The sequence below is a fragment of the Fundulus heteroclitus genome, chromosome 12, assembly GCF_011125445.2.
Source record: "Fundulus heteroclitus isolate FHET01 chromosome 12, MU-UCD_Fhet_4.1, whole genome shotgun sequence".
NCBI classification, from domain to species: Eukaryota; Metazoa; Chordata; class Actinopteri; order Cyprinodontiformes; family Fundulidae; genus Fundulus; species Fundulus heteroclitus.
The window spans coordinates 20,143,543-20,165,923 of NC_046372.1; the positions used below are offsets into that span (position 1 = coordinate 20,143,543).

The window sequence follows — 22,381 nt, forward strand, 5'->3', positions numbered from 1 at the left end:
CCAGTCCAGAGACACCGTGAGTCTGCTGTGAACCTGCAGCTGGACTACAGGGACCAGAATGCACTGCAGCACTCTCTGAAATCACCTGTGGTTATGAGGTATGATGGAACATGTAGTTGTGCGGTTCTGGTTCGGTCCCGGCAACAGTACAGAACCGGTTCTGACGGAGTCCCAGAGAACAGAACCAGCCTTGTGTTCAGAGACCGGAATCGATCAAAGATCTGAAATAAGTTTTTAAATAAATGGATCTAAACCAAGAACTCTGCTGTGTGGATCTCCGTTATTTTTCCAAACAGCAGGACGGAACCACCGACACCGCTCACTTGGACCCGGTTCTGGTCAGGGCCCGGCTCGATGACAGCATCTGTTCTGTTTGTAAATGTCCCGGTGGACTGGTTCTGACCCGTTATCCTTTCTTAAAGGTTTCCTGTAGCATCTGTGACCCCTGAGTGAAACATCCAACCTTTGTATGTACGAGGGGTCCTTGAATGCACCACGGGGTGTTCAGGTACAGTGGGACACAATCCCCGCAGTTTACAGAACAAGAACCGAACCAGTACAGAACCAGGCAGGGTTTATAAAGGTATATTTACTTTTTAGAGCTAATTTTAGTTTGTTTTTCATCGGTAATTGTAACTGGTGCCTCTGTTGTATTAGCGGGTATTATAAACCCGCTAATACATATATAATCATATTCCTAACATTTCCGTATATTCTGTATAAACAGTGCATATAGCTCCCATATTTATATTTAAATTTATACACATTTTATAGTCCCTTACTATAACTTTTTGCTTGTACATACACCTGTAAATAAATATTTATATCCTGTATAGCACTTCTGGATAGATGCAAACCACCATTTCGTTGCTTGTACTTGTGACAGTGCAATGACAATAAAGTTGAATTCTATTCTATTCTAACTCTTCAGAGTCCCGACATTTCTGTTTGTAGCATTTTATTGGTGTTATTTCTGGTGTTCTGAGACCCTGAATTTAATTCAATGTTATTTATATATCACCAAATCATGAAACATGTCATCTCCAGGCACTTTACAAAGTCAAATTCAATCATATTATACAGATTGGGTCAGATTATACAGATTGGTCAAAAATGTCCTATATAAAGGGAACCAGCAGGTTGCATCAAAGTCCCGACAAGCAGCATTCACTCCTCCTGAAAGAGCGTAGAGCCACAGTGGACAGTCGTCTGCATTGTTGATGGCTTTGCAGCAATCCCTCATACTGAGCATGCATGAAGCGACAGTGGAGAGGAAAACTCCCCTTTAACATGGAGGAGAACCTCCAGCAGAACCAGACTCAGTGTGAACGCTCATCTGCTTCGACCCACTGGGGGATCCAGTAAAGTACAAATCAAGGCTTAGAACCCAGTTATTCTGGACTTTAACCACCTGTGCCTGGAAACTTTTAGAACCCTGCAGCAGAACCGGGGCGCCGGCAGACGTTCAGGGTCCCACCTGTTCAGGTGCGTCCTGGGGAAAGGCGCTTCAGGCTGTGAGCCAATCAGAGTCGAGTCTGTCGGTCAGTTTATGTGTTTATTTATGAAAACAAATGAAGTCAGAAAATAAGGATCCTGTTTGAGTAATTACATCAAATAATCCACTTGATGGTTGTCGGTTCGTCCTCTGCGCTGGTCTCGACTCTAGCGAGCGGAGCTCCATCTATCACACAGCTACTTACAGCTACTATACAGTGCTCAAACATACAGAAGAAAGAACGTACGGCCGGAGTGCATGCAGATACATAAAATCACTTTTATCCTTTTCTTATAAAATACAAAAATTAACTATCAGCATCAAAGCTCCACCATCAACTAAAGCCAAACAGGAAGGGTCACTGTGGCAACGCGCCGTCCGTCACGCCGAGGGGAGCCGCTGCTGATCCGTGGCGACCCCACACGCCCAGGAAGGCTGTGAACTTTGGTTCAATATTTTTTAAAAAAGTACAAATGAATAAAAACACTTAAATTCAAAGAGGAAGAGTTCAACTGAACTGTCTGTACACAGATGACCTCCAGGGGGCGCCACAGGGCGGCAGATACGCTGTTCATCGGTTAACGGGGGCGGGCGGGCCTCGGCTTCGGCCAATCAGAGACTGCCGTTAAGATTAGACGCCTGAAAGGCAAAAACCCCAGAGGAACGCCGGCCCGGTTCTGTCCCGGTTCCAGCAGGTGGCGCCGATTCTTCCTCAGACCAAACAAGGTTCTGATCCAAGAGCAGGTAGGCCCACACCTCTCTACCTGTGAGCCGGGACCAAAACCAATTACAGATCAGAACCACAGACGGTCCGTTTCCCCCAGAGCAGCTGCAGACACCAGAACCAGCACAGAACCCGCTGATCTTGGTGGTACCGGAGTCTCCCGTCGGATCCGTCTCCTCATTCTGAGCACTTCCTGCTTTAAAAAACACTAAAAACCTCCTCAGGCGGGAGCAGAACCCAACAGAACCTCTGTGGCTTCAGCCTCTGGAAACCCCTGTCGGGCCGGGTCTCCTGCTCCCCTCAGGGTGGGCGGCGGGCGGGGGAGGGGGGGCGGGATCAGAGTTCGGACAGAACCGCGGGACAAACATCTTTATATGGAGAACTTCAGAAGACACAAACGAGTTCAGCACACGACCCGCAAACTCAAACAGCAGAGAAAAGGAAATGTAGTGTTAGGAGGCAGTTTGTCTCGGCGCCGCCTGGTACCGCGACCCGGAAACTGACCACGGGGGGGGGGCGGGGCGGGGTTCTGGTCGCAGGCCCCCGCAAGAGGGCAGAAGACAAACTGGATCCTGGTTCTGTTCTGGAGAACCTTAAAAAGTTTCAGGAATAAAAAGGAACGTGTTGCAGAGAGACAAGCTCCACCTCCCCGTCCCACAGCGCCGCCTGCTGGACCGCCAGAACCACGGTTCTGCTGCGCTTCTCAACCCGTCGCTGATTTGTCTTCTACAAGTTGTGACATCAAACCGAGGCAGCCAATGGGATCGTCCCTCTGCAACAGCTCCGCGCCGAGCTCCTCCTCTTCCTCCTCCTCCTCCTCTTCCTCGGGACCACAGAACCAGCGGGTTCTTCCCGTCCAGCTGCTCGTCCTCCCATGATGCTCCGAGGATGATTCTGGAATGTGTTCAGAGGTCAGGGCTCGCCGCCGGGCCGTCCGCGAGGAAGAGGAGGAGAGGTTCTCCTCCGGCAGCGAAGCTCGGACGTCCTCAGACGGACAGACGTCGGCCTCCTCTTCCTCGGCGCGTGTCCAGGAACAGAGGAAGAGGAAGACTAGGGAGCTAAAGCAGGTCAGCCTATGTACATCCGGTCTGCAGGTCAGTCTGTGTGTGTGAGTGTGAGAGCAGTCCTGTCTGTCTGTCTGCATCCGGCGATGCTCAACCGTGCGCTTTCAGTCTGTGTCGGAGGAAGAGGAGGTTCCTGTCGAGGAGCTGTCGTCAGAGGAGGAAGAGGAGCTGCCACTCAAGCGACTGGCCCCGCCCCCTGAGGCCCCGCCTCCAGCTGCCTTTTCTGAAAGAGAAGAGAAGAGGAGAGGAGGAGGGTTAACGACGAAGGATCATGTGACCTGCTGGTGGAGGAGCAGCTCAGGAGAACCGAGGCGCTGAAGTTCTCCTTTTCCTCTGCTTCCGGTCCAGATGGCTCCAGTTAAAGCCTTAAATGTGACGTTTAGACGTTAAATCACCGCAGATTAACATTCAACATGTAAACGGACTAAACTCATGCTCACCACTAGAACATCTTCCAATTACAAGGAGATGCCTCCTGGTAGACATGGTTCTCACACTTCCTGCTCGTCATTTTGACAGGTTTTTAAATTAATTAATATTTGTCAAAATCCTGCTTTTCTGTCTAAAATCGTCATTGTGGCGCCACCTAGGGTTAAACGGTGGCCTTGCATTGAATTTAGAATCCGTGTTGCTATTGGATCAAAGGTTTTTTTTGACAGTTTAGAGAAACTGAAGTCAGTAGCTCTGCTGCTGGTTATATGGCAAGACGTTTTAACATTTAATCAGTAAGTTTGACGATCCACCATTATAGGCATCTTTAACGTCATTTTGACTCGTCGGACTGTGACTAGGATAAATTTTGATTTTAAATGTCATTCTGACAAGTCAAAACTAATTTTTGATGCCAAACGAACCATGAACAGCACAATAGTTAAAACTGTAATTTTATTTGTAATTACAGTTTTGCCGTGGTGAAATCTAATTAGATATTTTGAATAAGAGTTTGACCAGGTCTGGGTAAATACTTGTTTCTGATCGGCTGTTGGGTGTCCGTTAAAAAGTTAAATATAGGACACCTAGAAAAAAAATTCTGGTCAAACAGCCTGATTGGTCCAAAATTATTGCGCTGGCTACCTTGACATTAAATTGTTCTCTCAGCTGCTTCTTGTGAAAAATTTTTACTTCTAACTGTGAAGACAACATTAGCGTATCAATAATTGATTTAATATTTATTTTATAAGTGGCCACAGTATAAGTGCGTCGTCCATTAATTAATATGTAGTCTAGCGATTAAATGTTAAAAGGTATTGCCATAAACCGCCTTGGCAGCACCAGCTTCAGGCATCGCTGAGTCAGCGGCCCAAACGATGAGGTTCTGACTCGCTGGACTGCGTTACTCCAGCCGGTCCAGCCCAGGATCAGACCCAACTCGGTTCTGTTGAGCTGGACGTCCGGGTTGGGGTGCTAATGTTTGTCTGCGGCCCGCCGTTCCTCAGCGAGTGGCACACAGCAGAACCTGGACCGACCTGACTATGTGGACAGAACCAAGTTGTATTGGTCACTGATTCTGCTCAGGATTACATGGCGGAGGCGTTTAAAGGAGCTAAAGTTGCCGTCTACTTGTTTCTGATTGGCTGCTGGGTGTCCGTTAAAAAGTTACATAGGACACCTAGAAGAAGAAGACATTAAATAGTTCTCTCAGCCGCTTCTTGTGGAAAAACGTTCACTTCCAACTGTGAAGACAACATTAGCGTATTAATAATTGATTTAATATTTATTTATTTCGTATATGGCCACGGTATAAGTGCGTCGCCCATTAATTAATATCTAGTCTAGTGATTAAATGTTAAAAGGTATTGCCATAACCCGCCTCGGCAGCGCCAGCTTCAGGCATGGAGGAAAACAGGCAGCAGCCAATCAGCCGCAGGTACTCACGCAGCAGCTTCTTCTGCTTCTTCTGCAGGCAGGACTTGACGTAGCGCTCCAGCTCGCGCAGCGTGGAGGGCTTGAGCGTCTCGAAGTCGATCTCGATCTCGTCGGGGTTGGAGTCCCTCAGCGACGGCTCCCTGGACTGGATGATGTGGACGACGCGGCCCAGCTTCTCCCCCGGCAGCCGGTTGATGTCCAGGCTCAGCTGCCGCTTCTCGTCGTACGACATCGGCAGAGACGACTCCTCGCCGTCGTCGCCGTTGGCCGAGCCGCCGCCCGACGTCTTGCTGGCCTTCTTCGGTTGCCTGGAAACAGAGAGCGGCTCCGATTGGTCCAGAAAACCGCGGTCGGCGCGGACGGGCGACGGGCCGGCGAGCTCGTACCTGGTGGCCGTCACCGTGCTGTTGGCTTTCCTGGCCGGCGCCTTCTTCTGATTGGCTGGCTTGGGTTGCTGGGCGCTGGTCTTGGGCTTCTTGTCTTCTTCTATCTTGGCTTTGTTCCCTTTGTCCTTGTCCTTCTTTTTCTCTTTGTCCTTCTTCTCTTTCTTCTTCTTTGGCTTGCTGACGGGCGCCTGCGACAGGACGGCCAGCTGCTCGTGCACAGCCTTCAGCTGAAGGGATACACTGATAATCAACACCTGCGGCGCCCGCTCACACCTGGCCGGGCCTTTAACTGCTCAGCTAGCATCGAAATGTACGTCTACACACTATCATCATGATTCAGACAAATGAAGGAGAAAACCAGAATGTTCTTGACCTGTGATTGGTCGGCAGCACCAACCTGCTCCTGTAGCTCAGCCAACCGCGTGGCCCGCTCCTCCTCGGAGTCGGATGATTCGTCGGAGGAGGAGTTGTTGCTGCTGTCGGAGGAGGCGGTGCTTTTGCTGACCACTGGGGTGGTGGAAGGGACAGAGACCTCCAGGCCCTCGTCTGGGATCTTAGCGAAACGCATCTCAAACACGTCCTGAGCACACACACAGACACACACAGGTTACCACCTGCAGCCACCGGCCAGGTGAGGGCGCCACCGCCGTTGCCGCCGAGGCGTACCTGCAGTTTGCGGGCCATGGCCACCACCTCGTGGTCCGGAGGGTTGTACTTGTAGCAGTTGGAGAACATTAACCTGACGTCGGTGGCGAAGCTCTGCGGGTCGCTGTACTCGCCTTTATCCATTTTTTTCTGAAGGCACACAAACGCATCGTGTCGTTAAGGACACTCAGGGTGAAACCGGAACAGGTGAGAAGCAGAAATGTGGTAGCCTCGTGAGACCATCCTGATCTCGTGAGCTTTCAAGGTTTCACTCACAGATCAGTCTGGCTACTTTGCATAAAAAAAAAAAAAAAAATTTTTTAAGAGCGATTGAAAATGCTCCAGAGATTTAAGGTTAGCAGGCGGGTTGTCTCCTCCAGAATGAGCTCAGACCCGGGGAGGAGGCGTTTTCCTCGGGCCGCGGACCTCAGCGTTGTTCTCAGAGCAGGAACATGATGGGATGGGTAGGCGGGAAGCAAATGAAAAACTGGTAATCTGCTCATTTGGTGTCATAGCAGCCAGCAAACGAGCTGCAGCGTTTTATACTAACGAGGCGGTGAACAGGACTAACATTTATTACTATATAAACTGGTGTTGCGCCAATGGTCCCAACACCTGGCTGTGCAGTATTGACCGATACCATCTGTTTGAAATATGAAGAACTGCATACTACTTAGGGTAGTAGAACTTTTTATTGCCTACCTGGAATGGGTGACAATAGTTGAATAAACTTTTGGCTCTCAAAGGCCAAAATAGTGCAACATTCGTGAAATTATAACATGTATAATAGTAGTGCAACAGTAAGACAGTAAAATTACATTGATAATTGAAAAATCTCTTTTAAACCCTGAGTTTTGGCTCTCAAATGCCAAAATAGTGCAACTTTCATGAACTTATATAACATGTATAATACTAGTCGGGGAGAGAGAAGGCTGCATTCAAGTGACATACAAACATCAAAATGGTATTTTAATGTTTGTTCCTCCCGTGCCGTCAGAACCGGGTCATTTTAGTGCTGGATCGCGGCCCCGTCCCATACTGGTATCGGTGCAACACTAATATAAACCCACAAAAGCACTGAGAATAGGTCCCACTGAGTTCTGGTATCGATTCCTGATTTCGGTAGCCTCGTGAGACCATCCTGATCTCGCGAGCTTTCAAGGTTTCACTCACAGATCAGTCTGGCTACTTTCTGTTAAAGAAAATTTGGAGCCGTTCACCAAACGAACGTCCAATCAGCGTTGGCTTTGAGGCGGGTTGAGGTGTGACGCAACGAGAAGCGCGACAGTTCAGTCTAAAGAACATGGCGGCTTCAGCCGATGAAACTAGCGTTAGCGTGGCTATCGAGCAAGTTTTATCGGAATTACAGAGTATTTCTTTGCTGAAAGAAGAGCAAAACACTGCTCTGGAGGCTTTTCTCAGAGGAAAAGATGTTTTTGCTCTTCTCCTGACTGGTTTCAGCAAGAGCTTGTGGTTGTGTTTTCGTCGTTGTTGTTAGTACGTCATATGCTTCGTTGATCTGATTGGTTTATTTGGCCCGTCTATCACCAACATAGGCCAATCAGCTAACCAGTATTTTCGCCCCTTCCCAAAATTACTTCAACGGAAGGTTTCCAGATGGATATGCGGAGCAAATCTATCTGGCGGAGTCAGGTTAGAAATGTGGGATCTCGAGGTGAAATGATCTTGGGCTCTTCTAGACGTCGCATAAAGTGACAGAACGGCAGCAGCAGAGGTGGATCCTGGTGGATTTCCATACGTTTCATACAGAACAATTAATCTTTTAAAGGTCCTCTGTGTCTAAATCGATATAAACGCACCCGTTCACACGGGAGACTCTGCAGACGCGCAGCTCAACGATGATCTGCGGCGGGAAACTAACACTCTGCTAGCATGTTGTGTTCAGCCTCGTTCTCCACAAGACGAACACACAAGAGTGGCTCAGAGGAACCTTCCTACATGCTAAGCTAACGCTACGGATGGTGGAGAATGTTAGCAAAGCTCCTGGAGCTGCAGGCGTGACGCAGTAACCCCTCCAGACAGCAGAGGCTAACGCTAGCTGCCTAAATAGCAGGACGGCTCCATGACGGCTTCTGTTGGTCTGAGTTAGGATGGCTTCTCTGGATTCTGACGATGCAACAAAATACAAAAAACAAAAATGCTATTTGACACAATAAACAACTAAATATTGGGTAAAACAGCAAAGTAACCGGCAGCTTTTACTGGTAAAACTTTAATGTAAAGTAAAAGTGTAGTTTGGACTGGTCAGACGTTCCCCCCTGGTCTGATCTGCTGCTCTAGCAGCTCAGCTGACCTAATGAAGGTCAACCTCATCCACATCTCCACCATCTGCTGGAGGAGAACCCAGAGACGTTCTGCTGCTCTCCTCCAAACCGCTTCCCAGGCTCCTCATTGGTCCTGGAGCGCGTGGTGATGTCACAGCTTCCTGTATGCCTCGCAGGGGTGACTAGAAAACGACTGTCTGTGATTATTATTATTATTAGATAGAATTATTATTATTATTAGTAGTATTATCATTATTACCTATCATTATTATCAGCTATTTTTTTATTATCTATTATTATTACTATTATTACTACACATCATTATTATCATCATCTATTATTATCATCATAAGCTATTATATTATTATTATCATCATCATCTATTATTATTATTATTATTATCATCTATCATCATCTATTATTATCAGCTATTATTATCTTCAGCTATTATTATTATCATCATCAATCATCATCATCTATTATTATTATTATCATCAGCTATTATTATATTATTATTATCAGCATAAGCTATTATATTATTATTATTATTATTATTATCATCATCTATCATCATCATCTATTATTATTATTATGATTATTAGCTATTATTATTACTATTAGCTATTATCATCATCATCATCATCCCTTTTGCAGGCCCAGGAACCAACAGTGGAACTGTGGGCCACCATCTGGGTCTTCCTCATAGATCTCTATGGATCTAATGACCTCAGGCTGGTTCCTGAGAACAGTTGCGGCGCCGTCCTCCGCAGGCGGAGCCTCAGACCCACAGCGCTGCTCACAGAACCAGCCGTTCCTCTTAGCTGCAGGCTGTCCGGGTTCCTGCGTTGCTCTGCTTCACTGCTGCGTTCTGTCAGCTGGGACAGAACCTGTCAGCGGGTCCATGAGGACGACGTTTTAAGCAGAAAGCGTTTTGGTCGATTTAACTTTAACCAGCATTCTCTTAGGAAGTCCATGAAGACATTAACAAACTTTACTCATTTAGTCTGCAATTACACAAGCTGTGCTGAAGTTGTCCAGCAGCATTTAGTTAAGTCCTCATTGTTTACAGGGCGGCCATCTTGTTTTGAATGTTCATCAGAATCTGCTGAATCATCAATAATTGTGCATCCCTATGGTTTTATTTTTGCCTTCCTGATAACTTTAGATCAGATGTTCTTCACCACTAATCTAAGGTGGAACGCGCTGATGGAGAACTTCCTCACTGAGGGAAGTTCTCATATGGATTTAGACACAAAGAGCGTCTCTGAGTAATGAATCTGTAGCATCAGACTAACCGGACTACATCCTCCTGGAAGGATCTGATCAGAGAGGGAAGCTGAGCAGCGTTACGTTTACCCCTCCCCCCCCCCCTTACCCGCACGGTGCTCAGGTCCATGGGGTGCTTGATGATGTCGTGGTAGTCGTGCAGCTCCAGCGCCTCGGCGTCCACGGGCTTGTAGAAGGGCCAGGCGTAGGCGGCGTGCTTCTTCGACAGCATCTCCTTCAGGATGGCGTCGCAGTGCTTCATCTGCTCGCCCAGCTTGCCGCCGCCCTTCCTGACGCCGGCCCCCACCGCGCCTACGGCCACGTCGCCTCCCGCCACCTCCTCCACCGTCTCACGCCGGGCCTTGGCGGGACGGGCGGCGGCTTCTCTGCGAGACGAGGCCAGCTTGGCCGGCTTGGCGTCCGGAGCGGACGGGGAGTCGGCGCGGCCGGCGGAGATGGCGGACGTGGTGGGAGTGGTGGTGTCAGCTTTCCTCTTCACGCCCTTTTTCTGCTGGACACACACACACCTGCGTCAGGACACACGGCCGGCAGAGGGCGGGCCCGTTCGCCGGCGCCAAGCGACGCGCTTACCTTGACCACGGGCTGCGCCGACGGCATCATGGCCGCCGGCGGCTGCGGGGCGGACACCGGCGGCGTGGCGGGCACAGGTGTGGGCGTGGTGGAGATGACGGGCGTCTGAGACGGCGAGGGGGAGGGGTAGGAGGCCGGGGGCGAGGCCGAAGACTCCGCCTGCTGGCTCACTGTGGAAGAGGAGGAGGCTGGTTAGAGACGAAGGGCGGCGGGCGCTCTGCAGCACGCTCTGCAGGACAGGTGAGACAGCCTCACCTGTGGTGGCGGCCGGCTGCTTGCTCTTGTTCTTCCCTTTGGGGGCCGGCGGCAGCAGAGCGACTTCCTCCTGCGGCATCTGGGCAACTTTCTGCAGGAAGATCTTCTCCAGAGCCTGAGCCATGAGAACGATGTCGTCCGTCGGCTGCAAACACACCGTGGTTTAGTACGAGGGGGGCAGGAACCCAGCAGGGGGTCCTGGGGGCCAGCGGGGGCCCGGAACCCAGCTGGGGCAACCGGGACCCAGTGGGGGCCCGGAACCCAGCGGGGGCAGCCGGGACCCAGCGGGGGCAACCGGAACCCAGCGGGGGCAACCGGGACCCAGCGGGGGCAACCGGAACCCAGCGGGGGCAACCGGGACCCAGCGGGGGCAACCGGAACCCAGCGGGGGCAACCGGGACCCAGCGGGGGCAACCGGGACCCAGTGGGGGCCAGGAACCCAGCGGGGGCAGCCGGGACCCAGCGGGGGCAACCGGGACCCAGTGGGGGCCAGGAACCCAGCGGGGGCAGCCGGGACCCAGCGGGGGCCAGGAACCCAGCGGGGGCAACCGGAACCCAGCGTGGGCCTGGAACCCAGCGGGGGCCAGGAACCCAGCGGGGGCGGTGTGTGTGTGTTCGTGCCTACCTTGTTGTAGATGTAACAGTTGGTAAACATGGTGTTGAAGTCCTGCATGGCCTCGCTGGCGCTCCAGTAATAGTTGTTCTCCAGCCGTTTCTTGATGGTTCCCATGTCCATGGGGTTCTTGATCACCTTGTGGTAGTCCTGCAGACAGAGAGAGAGAGAGGGGTGAGGTCAGGGCGGGCCAGCCGTGTGTAGCGGGGACCAGGGCTGAACGATTTTGTAAAATAATCTAATTGCAATTTTTTTTTCTTAATATAGTGATTTCATGCGATTTTTTTTCCAGTTTAATTTATCATGTGTTTTAAAATATATACAAACAACAAATCAATTTGTTTCCTCGCCATGTGGATTAGTTGCTAAAAGACCCGCAGCATCTAAACTCAGAGCAGAAATTATTGCGTTCTGCCTACAATATATTTCAATCAAAATTGCAATTTTGGCTTTTCTCTGCGTTAACTACAAGCAACAAAAATGGCCTCTAAATAAAGACGTTTGTAAACAAGGACTATTTTAAACATGAACTTTTAATGTTTCTATTGATCAGAATATTCTTCAAGAGAACAGCTTTTAATTTAATTGGACATCAATCCTTGTTGAACATAAAGTCCAACCAACAAGCAAGTCTATGTATTAAACTGATTGACCTGTACTTAATGCTATGTATGATTATATAAACTCTAAAACAAGTAATAAAATTAGATTATCTCACTGCTGCAACTGTCTTCCCTTCCATGTGGAGGCAAACCCACTTTAAACATTTTACTGACACCTAATGGACGCGTCTAATTCACTAATTGTTACATAGCCAAAAATTGCAGACTCTGCGATTTGGAAATTGCGTTATTTTAAATCACGATTATATTGAAAACGCGATTAATTGTTCAGCCCTAGCGGGGGCCAGCGGCGCCCACGCACACCTACCCAAAGACACAGCTTGATGGCGTCGACTGGCTGGTAGAAGGGCCAGGCGAACTGATGCTTCCACAGCGTCTTCACCACCACGTTCTGCATGTACTGCAGCTGGTTGGTCTTCCTGTAAACACACACACAGCCAGCGGTCACGCCGCGCCACACACACACACAGGTGAGCCGCCCCGCTGTCCACGCCTCTCCTACCTGCCAGGCTTGTTGGGGTTGGACACCTCAGGGGGGGGCGGGTTGGTGATGGTGGGGGGGCTGGCGGGCGCAGCCTCGGGGGCGTCCGACATGGTGGACGAGGGACGCGGCAATGTCCCGCGGGACTGCAGCGCCTGACCTGAAGGTGAGAAACGTGGCTCCTCAGGTGTGTGTGGGGGGGAGGGGGGGGAGGGCCGCTCAGGTGTGATCAGTTCAGGAGCTGCAGGTGTTGGTGGTTCAGCTCAGAGGATCCCCCGAGGAGACCAACTCCCATTGCACGACCTGCAACACACACACAGGCTGTTAGCTCCGCCCCCTGATGACATCATCAACACCCATCCTCACTTTCACCTCGTCACAGAAACCTGACACTAAACTGGACGATCGGCACACGAGTATCTGCTGTAGGAGCTCAGTTTGGGACAACAAGGGGGGGGGGGGGGGGGGTCAGTGAGTAGGACCGGAACCAGGAAGCTGGACCGACTGGACCCTCCAGCACCAGCCGTCGTCCTCTGCAGCGTCTCACACGCAGACGGCTGCTTTAACCAGCTGGCAGCTTCTCTAGGAGAAGCTAAGATTAATTGCACTTATAATCACGAGTTCAAGAAACATGGTTTCCAAGCAGCTTTCGCTCATAAAGCCTCCAGGTCAGAGTCTCTGTCACTACCCGATCTACCATCAGCTCATTTGCGCACGCGCGAACAGACTAACTTCCGGTAGACAATATTTCGTTTTTCTTACTTTTTTATTCTTTTGTATTTTTTCGAGGCGGGGGTTTCTTTATGTATACCTTTGTATTTGCGTAAATATTGCATATTTTACAAATAAATACAGAAATATATATATTTTTTTTATTTTATTTATTTTTAGTTCTTTTAATAGCAAAAATATTTCCCAGTGGTGGTTAGGGAAATCAGAATATATACACCATTTCTTAAAGTACATAAAAAACCCGAGCTATAAACACATTTAGGAGTATAGAAACGTATTTTATTTCGAATATTCTTCAGTTTTTTTTATCATTTATTTGATTTGAATATGTATTTGTGTATTTTGTACTTAATAAATGCATTTAAAAAAGTATGCCTTGGCTTTGTTATGTGTTTTTTGTTCTACTCCCTGTTAGTTTTTTGTACAAATATAAATAATGCAGGTAATTTTATGACGGGGTTTTCTCTTGTTCATGATTTGTACACCAGAGGGCGCCAAACTCTTAATCGATAGTTTTAACTTTCTAATAAAAATAATTTTTAGTACAAGATTATTTGTATAACAAAATTGACCTTATAATTAAGGATGAAGATATTTTTCCCAGTCCTGTTTGAACAAATAATAAAACTAATAGAGTACATTCAGACAAAATGTTATGCAATGACTTCTGAGCATATCCGATGATGATGTCAAGTAATACAATGGAGAATGTAAACCGCATCAATTTCTTCCAGAAAAATCTTAAATATTTTCTATACAATATAGTTTAGCATTCTTTAATGATTTAAGTATAGAAATAAGTATTTTCAGTACCGTAATTACATAATTTTTTTGACAACCCGGAAGTTATTCTGTTCGCGCGTGCGCAAATGAGCTGATGGTACGGATCGTGCTACCGGTACGGATCGGGTAGTGACAGTCACAGCTGGAAGGTCCAAGATGGCTGCCAATGGCTGCAACATTCAGCAAACCGCTTCTAGCGTTATTATTAACATTCAGTCCATCAGACGGGACGCTCCAGCGCCGTCTAGCCGAACCCGGCACGGCGTAGAACAGCGTCATGCTTATTACACCAGCGGGAAGCTTCCTGCTGCCGTTTGACGTTTCAGCTTCAGTTCAGCTGGAAACACAAAAACTTTGCAGTAAAACGGGACTTTAAAAGCCTTCCGAGGCCCAGAATGGCTGCATCAGAACATTTAATATTTTTTACTAAAGCTGAAACCCTCCAGCATTCAACGAGAATAAAACACGTCCTTCCACTCCGGTCCTGTAGGGGGCGCCGCAGCGCTTCAGGCGGCTAGCAGGCAGATTCACAAGGCTCTGAAAACATGAAACCTGGAGGATCTGCTTTACTAGGATATTATTTTACTGCCCTAATTTAATAACTTATTGTATATATTGATGTATTTATTGCATCTTTATTTGCAGGTTTATCTTTTGAAGGTTTATTCTGTTTGCACCAATATTTGCAGTTTAGGCTTTGCTGATTTTATAGCACTCCATCATTTGATTTAGCGTTTATTAGATTAATAATTACCGTAGCGTTCAGGAGTTTTAGCATCACAGCTGCTTTATACGCCGTTCCCGGCCCTCAGGGTTCAGCTCATTAATAAAACTGCTTTATATCTATTAAAACAGCTCAAATCTTTATTTAAATAGACTTCTTCTCCAGACATGCACCTCTACAGGTCTGTGTTGCTTCGGCTTTTATTGCCTTTTAGTTACGTTACAATAATTTAAATTGTTTCTGATTGTGATTTTATCTGAACAGTTTTATAAATAAAGTTTCTTCTTCTCAGAAGAATTAAAATAATTTCCCAGCCCAAGGAGAACGGGCCGTCCTCTGAGCAGAACCTGAACACATGGAGTGTGAAGCAGCAGAGCCCGTTAAAGCAGGTCCAACAGAACCGGTGGAGACGGTCCTACAGGTGGTCCAGTTTGCTGCAAATTATTAATAGATAATTATCTATAGATAAATATCAATAGATAAATATTAATGGATAAGTAATAGATAATTATCAATAGATAAATATTATATTATCAATAGATAAGTATCTATAGATAAATATCAATAGATAATATTAATGGATAATTATTAATAATTATCTATAGATAAATATATAGATAAATATTAATAGATAATTCTTAATAATTATCTATAGATAGATAATTAATAGATAAATATCAATAGACAAATAAATAAATATTAATAGATTAATAGATAATTATATATCAATAATTATCAATAGATAAATATTAACAGATAATTATCAATAATTATCAACAAATACATAATAGATAATTATCAATAGATAAATATTTATTAATATTAATATATATTAATAGATAATTATCAATAGATAAATAATACATAATTATTAATAGATAAAAGATAATCATTAGTAGATAATTAGATAAATATCAATAGAAAATTATATAATAAGGCTTATTTAGATAGAACTGAAGTGTTAAAAATTGAAGAATAATAAAGAACCATGTAATATTTTAGTCAAACTTTCTGTTGTGCAAATTAAAAAACAGCAAAGACATCACCAGAACCAGAACCAAACTCTTCTAAAGTGCCAGTTCTGATGCAGGTTCTGGGCCCGGAGCCAAAGTTCTGAAAGGAAGAACCGGGTCATCCAGATTCACGGAGCTGCGTTTATTCTGGACCAGAGAGGATCATGGGAAAACCGGGCGACCCGGCGCCAGGTGTCCCCTCAGCTCAGCGCCAACAGAACATCCACCAGTCGGACTCGTCCCAGAACACGCAACAGTAACTGGACCAGCAAGTTCAGAACCGCAGACACAATTTAACTGGACCTCCAAAAAAAAACGTGCAGCAACGGAACGGAGAGGAACGTCCATCAGGAGGACCCGCCTCCGCCTGTTCCGGTCCAGAACCCGACGGATCTGACCAGAACCCCATATTTCTGTAGGACTTGTCCTGATGTTCTACGTAAGCTCTGAGGTCCGACCCGTTTCATGACTCCAGACTTCCAGTTCATTTGACACAAATGTAAAGATTAAAGATTTAATCGGTTCAGAGCAGTCCAGAACCTGGTACCATCAGAACCGCACGTTCATCTGGGTTTAACGTCTTAAACACACAACATGACACCGCTCTAGTTTCATTACACCAGAACATCATTCTGACCGGGTCACCAGAACATCTTTCTGACCGGGTCACCAGAACATCTTTCTGACCGGGTCACCAGAACATCTTTCTGACCGGGTCACCAGAACATCTGCCTGCCGGGTCACCAGAACATTTGCCCGCCGGGTCACCAGAACATTTGCCTGCCGGGTCACCAGAACATCTGTCTGACCGGGCCACCAGAACATTTGCCCGCCGGGTCACCAGAACATCTGTCTGACCGGGTCACCAGAACATCTGTCTGACCGGGCCACCAGAACATCTGTCTGACCGGGTCACCAGAACATTCAGATTTGTACACAAACCTTCCTCTATTTTTCCGGGCCTGAATTTTACAGAAAAGTCCAGTTTCCAAGGTTCGGAACCGTGAGATGAGTCCATTCCCTCCTGCAGCCTCCAGCTATAAACAGCACCTTCCAGAACCGAAACCGAGCCCAGTCCAAACCTGCAACTGAATCAGAACCTCCCAAAAGCAAAAAAAAATTGTCATAATAAGAAAAAGACAGAATCCCGTCTGCCCGCCAGGTAACAACCCAGAGTGGTACCGGGTCACCGGGTACCGAACTAACCAAGAACCGGGCTGCCCAGTACCGAACCGGGCTGGTCCCGGGGAGTCCAGCTGCCTGCACGCTTCTGCCATTACGGGCTAACGCTGGAGCTAGCGGCTAGCAGCGCTCTGCCCCGCATACGCCGCCCAACAGCGGCTCCACTCGCCCCGCTTCCCCCGGACCCGCTGCTGTTCCGCGGGGACAGCCTCTGGGTCGGCCGTGGCCGCAGCAGGGACGCGGTTCCGCTCGTTCTCTGGACCGAAACATCCACCTACCGAGCTAGAAAAGATGGCGGGCAAGCCTCGGCTAACGGCTTGCTCTTAGCAGACCGAGCGCTGGTCCTTACCGGAGGGCTACGGACTGCTCCACGGGGGGCGGACGGGGAAGGAGCGACCGTGGGGGGAACTACACGGACGAGTTGTGGGTCAAGGAGGTCTTTGTGACCGAGGCTGTTGGGTCGGTACCCGAATCTTTGCGGATGTTCCCGCTCCGTGCAGTTAGCCTGCTAGCATGTTAGCTGCTCGCTGAGCTTTGTCTGAAGGCGCCGAGCGGCCAGCAGCCTTCGACACGCCGCGGGCCGAACCATCCGCTCCCCCCGCCCCCTAACCCGGGCACCGGCGCCCTCATTGCCCACTTTACTTTGTATTTCGGTGCTCCGGTGGTCCAGCGGCGGATCCAGAAGCGTCGGAGCTGGATTTTTATTTAACAGCCAGGTAGCATAATAGATGAGTTATCAGCTGTCCACACTGTGCGCAAGCGCTGTGCCAAACTGCATCATGCGTGTTGTTGTGAACTGATTGGCCAGCCGAACGGGAGAGACGCTGTGATTGGCTGCGAGGTATGACACACATATGATTTGTTGCCATGGTTGTGATTGGTCAGTAAGTTGCCTGAAGTTCTGTGGTTGGCTTATGGTGTCAGTGGGCTGCCGTGATTAGCTGGTTAATGCTACGGGTTCTAGAGAGGCGCCGAGAACCAAACTACGTTTCCCAGCATGCAACTGGAGGGCCCAGGCATCTCCGTCAAAAAGATTAGATTAACTCAATCAATCCAACACATCAGAGACAATAAATGTTCCTTTATAAATAAAGAATATAATATGCATTATAATAATTAAATTAATTAATTAAAAAGTTTCGTACCTTTTTACCTGATTATTACAACCTCAGTGAGATTTATGTGTTTGGAAGACCAACTCATTAGAATTTACGTCAGAAAAACACTGATAACAAATATGGCGAGAGTTTTGAACTTATGACATTTGAGTTGAGTTGAGGTTATTCTCTTTACTATATATATGCTTCCGATTGGCAAAATTATCAGACAGCATGGGATTAATTTCCACTGTTATGCTGATGACACTCAGCTATATTTATCCATAAATCCTGATGAATCCAATCAATTTCTTCCACTGCAGGCATGTCTTGATGACATCAAAAGCTGAATGACTTTAAATTTCCTGCATTTAAATTCTGACAAGACCGAAGTTGTAATCTTTGAACCAGTGTCCTCAAAAAATAAACTTTTAAATCAATCACTTAATCTGGATGGCATTAACTTGGCCTCTGGTAATAAAGTAAAAAAAATCTTGGTGTTATTTTTGACCAAGACATGTCATTTAAATCCCATATTAAACAGGTTTCCAGAGTTTCCTTTTTTAACCTCAGGAAAATCGCCAACATTAGAAACATTCTGTCCAGGGGTGATGCTGAAAAACTAGTCCATGCATTTGTTACTTCAAGGCTGGACTATTGTAATTCTTTACTATCAGAAAGTCCACAAAATGCAGTTCAAAGCCTTCAGCTGATCCAAAATGCTACAGCAAGAGTTCTGATGAAAATCAACCAGAGGGATCATATTTCTCCAATTTTAGCTTCCCTTCATTGGCTTCCTGTTAAATCAAGGAATAGAATTTAAAGATTCTTCTCCTAATGTATAAAACCCTTAATAATCAAGCTCCATCATATATAAGAGCTCTGATTACCCCGTATGTTTCTAACAGAGCACTTCGCTCTCAGACTGCAGGTCTGCTGGTGGTTCCTAGAGTCTCTAAAAGTAGAATGGGAGGCAGATCCTTTCGCTATCGGGCTCCTCTCCTGTGGAACCAACTCCCAGTTTGGTCCGTGAGGCAGACACCCCTGTCTACTTTTAAGACTAATCTGAAAACTTTCCTTTGTGACAAAGCTTATAGTCAGAGTGGCTCATGTTACTCTGAGCTACCTCTATAGTTACGCTGCTATAGGCTTAGGCTGCTGGAGGACATCAGGGTCTATTTCTCTCACTCTGCTGAGTTTTCCTACTGCTCTCCAATCTGCATTGTTTGTTGTTATTTCAGCTTTTACCTTTTTTTATTTTTCTCTTCAAAGAAGGTACACCTGGTCTGACGTTCTGTTAGCTGTGACATCATCAGGGGAGGCAGATCATCCGCTATTACCATCTACCATAGAAAGTACCCCTGGGTCAATGTGAGCTTCTGAGCTTTCTGTGTCTCTGCTCTGTCTTCTCTAAGCCCCAGTGGGTGGAGGCAGATGAGCGTTCTCACTGAGCCTGGTTCTGGTTCTGCTGGAGGTTCTCCTCCTGTTAAAGGGGAGATTTCCTCTCCACTGTCGCTTCATGCATGCTCAATATGAGGGATTGCTGCAAAGCCATCGACAATGCAGACGACTGTCCCTGTGGCTCTACGCTCTTTCAGGAGGAGTGAATGCTGCTTGAAGAGACTTTGATGCAATCAACTGGTTCCCTTATATAGGAAATGTTTGACCAATCTGTATAATATGACTGAATTTGACTTTGTAAAGTGCCTTGAGATGACATGTTTCATGAATTGGCGCTATATAAATAAAATTGAATTGAATTGAATTGACAGTCAGGTACAGAGGATACTCACTGTTTGTACTTTTCGTTGCATAGTATCGCAACCTCCTTCTCATTCGGAGGCAGGAGCTTGGCCAATGTATACAAAGGAGGAGTGGTGAGGTTGAGCTCTGCAAACTCAGCTGGTCGCTGCCATGTGTTGACCGAGCAGAGAAAATCTAATTGATGATCATTTATATGACCCTAAATAACTGGAGCCTTGTTGGAGAGAGAGCAGATGTTAAGCAGATCGTGAAATGAGTTGGATCCAGCGGCAGGGAAGGCCTAGTAAACCCAAACCAGTGGTGAGGGTGAATGTCTGGTCAAAGAACCCGTCCAAGTGATCTTCAGTTAACACCTCTGGGAACTTTTCTCTCATTTCCCGGAGGAGGTTGGGGACATGAAATTGGAATAGAGCGCACCTTCGCTGGAGCTGCAGGATGGAATAAGAGATGAACAGACGGACTGGGTCTTCTTCTGCAGTGATGCAGACACTGCTCTGGTCTGTTGGGGTGAAGAAAGAGCTGAGCCAAAACGTAAAGCTGTTGTTTTATCGGTTGGTCTATGTTCTGACCCTCACCTGGGTCATGATCAGAAGAACTCCTCCTGGATACAAGCAGCCAGAAATGGCTTCCTCTGGAGCAAGGATGGGCAACTTCCATGATAAAGAGGGCCACATTTTTTTCAGCACGACCATTGGAGGGCCACGTGACCACGGACTTCAAATAATTGGATTTGAAAGATGCTACAAATGATCCTCAATAAGAACAAATTTTATATTAAATTATATCTGTATGTTTACTGCACCAACATACAACTATTTTCTGCATATAAATGCTTGGAGAACCTCCGGGCTTCAACAACCCGCTGCAACATAATATATTGACTACTTTCAGGATGGAAGGACAATTTTACCCAGAATAAGAAAAAGTGTTTCTGAGCAGGATTGCTAACTATAGCTTTAGAGGTATACTATGCAACCGGGGTTGATTTTCCAGCGAGGCTCCCCCCAGAGGGCGAAAGTAAAAGTGCACTGTCGTAAAGATGCTCAGCTGTTCTGGTTTCTCCGTCAAGCCAGGCGCGGTTGTTTTGAGCTTAGCAGACAGGCGAACGCAACGAAAAGTAAAAAAAAACGGCAGTACAAACAATGACTAACACAGTGAAAGTATGAACATCAAGCTTCCCGCAGCGCTATCTTGGCGAGGCCACCGCGGTAGCGTCTCGCCAACATTAAAAAAATAAAAATAAAATAAAATAAATAAATAAATAATAATAATAATAATAATAATAATAATAATAATAATAATAATAAAACTCGATATGCTTGCATGTTTATTTGAGGTTAACACGCGGTTCTTTGTTGTTGCTTTCGCGCGTGCATATAGTGAATAGCAGGGCAAAAACACATGGAGTTCTCGCCGTAAAGCAAGACCGACTCTCGCGATGCACCAGACTTCTGAGCCTGTGAGTGCGGGCCGAGGGCTCCTGCAATTGCAAGTGCGGTATTTCCCCCACAGACCACCAGGGCGACCGAGAAAACCTTTGTTCGACCTGAAATGACTCATTTAATCATCCAAAACGGTATGGAACACATTAATTAACTGAAAAATGTTGCATAGTATGCCTTTAAAGGCTCTCCTAAACGCTTCCCTTAAAATTACTAACAGGTCATAAAACTGCTAACCATGAAAATATGGCATCTGAGAATCATAACACTTTTAATCTGCACACCTTTTACAGATTAAATGACTTTTACAATCAGAGGGATCTGTGCTGCTCAGATCTTATTCTGACAAACTTTAGATTGATGTCTAAATTGCCTTTCTTATGTAAAATACAAGAGAAGGTGGTTTATCTCCAATTACAGGAGCAACTACAGCTACATGGGATAAATGAAAAATTTCAGTCTGGTTTTAAATCATTCCACTGCCCTGAAACGGTGCTTCTTAATCACCTGCTTTTAACCGCAGAGTCATGTCAAAACATGGAAGAGGCGGAACGTTCTGTGTTTAAATGACAGGATGTAACGATGCCATTTGGCCTCTTGATTCATTTTGTTGCGACTCCGTCAGAAATTTTGGGTTTTATTTGTGATACTTATCTTTAAATTTGTTAGTTTTTATGATTTAAGGTTGATTAACAAAATTCAGAGCTGTCAACAGCAAACTACCCTTGAAATGACCAGACTGGAGCAGTGCATCTTCCTCCGTCGTGGCTCAGCCGGACACTTCTCCGTTGCCTTCAGCTCGTCCAAAACGCTGCTGCAGGTTTGCTGACTGGGAAAAAAAAACGACGTGAACACGTGACCCCTATTTTATCCTCTCTGAACTGGCTGCACCAACCTACCTCACCGAACTTTTACAGCAACACAGTTCTCCTACGACACCGAGATCTGAAGACCAGAACCTCTTGGATGTCCCAAGGACTAAACTGGGGAGTAAAGACCAAACCTTTTCAGCTGTAGCTCCTAAATTTTGAGACAGTTTGTCAGTATCTATAAGGTTGACCTTATAGAGATTCTGGCTGGTTTTAAATCTCCTTTAAAAACTCATCTGTTTCCTCCAGCCTTTAATTCTGGGGAGCTGGAGCATCAGGTCGGATCTTTTTTCTTTGTTTCTGCTTTTATTGCTTTATTATAAGAACTATTATAATGAGAAAGAAACTTACTTTTTGTCTTCATGACTGAAATTCTTGACTCAATGGGAAAAAGTGACAAGTTTATTCATTTAAGGACATTAAATTCATCCAAATGGCTGATAGTCACTTCAGGGTTCTGATCTCTGCTGAGATGTTTTTC

The 22,381-nt window shown here is 46.5% G+C and overlaps 1 protein-coding gene across 5 annotated transcripts; it reads right to left on the reverse strand.

The window, feature by feature from the left end:
- Positions 1–1,541: 1,541 nt before the first annotated feature.
- Positions 1,542–17,501, reverse strand: LOC105917129 (bromodomain-containing protein 3). Of its 5 annotated transcripts, none has more exons than XM_036144257.1 (12): positions 17,371–17,501; positions 12,316–12,597; positions 12,121–12,232; positions 11,203–11,340; positions 10,578–10,722; positions 10,323–10,492; positions 9,841–10,239; positions 6,202–6,330; positions 5,933–6,115; positions 5,536–5,762; positions 5,159–5,457; positions 1,542–3,506 (listed from the first exon to the last, which is right to left on the reverse strand). In XM_036144257.1, the coding sequence occupies exons 2-12, from the start codon at positions 12,405–12,407 to the stop codon at positions 3,388–3,390; spliced, it is 2,013 nt and encodes a 670-aa protein (XP_036000150.1). In that variant the 5' UTR covers positions 12,408–12,597; positions 17,371–17,501; the 3' UTR covers positions 1,542–3,387. The 5 variants fall into 5 exon arrangements, with proteins under 5 accessions (XP_036000150.1, XP_036000148.1, XP_036000149.1 ...); XM_036144255.1 differs by having other exon boundaries at positions 5,909–6,115; XM_036144256.1 differs by having other exon boundaries at positions 9,841–10,242.
- Positions 17,502–22,381: the final 4,880 nt, after the last annotated feature.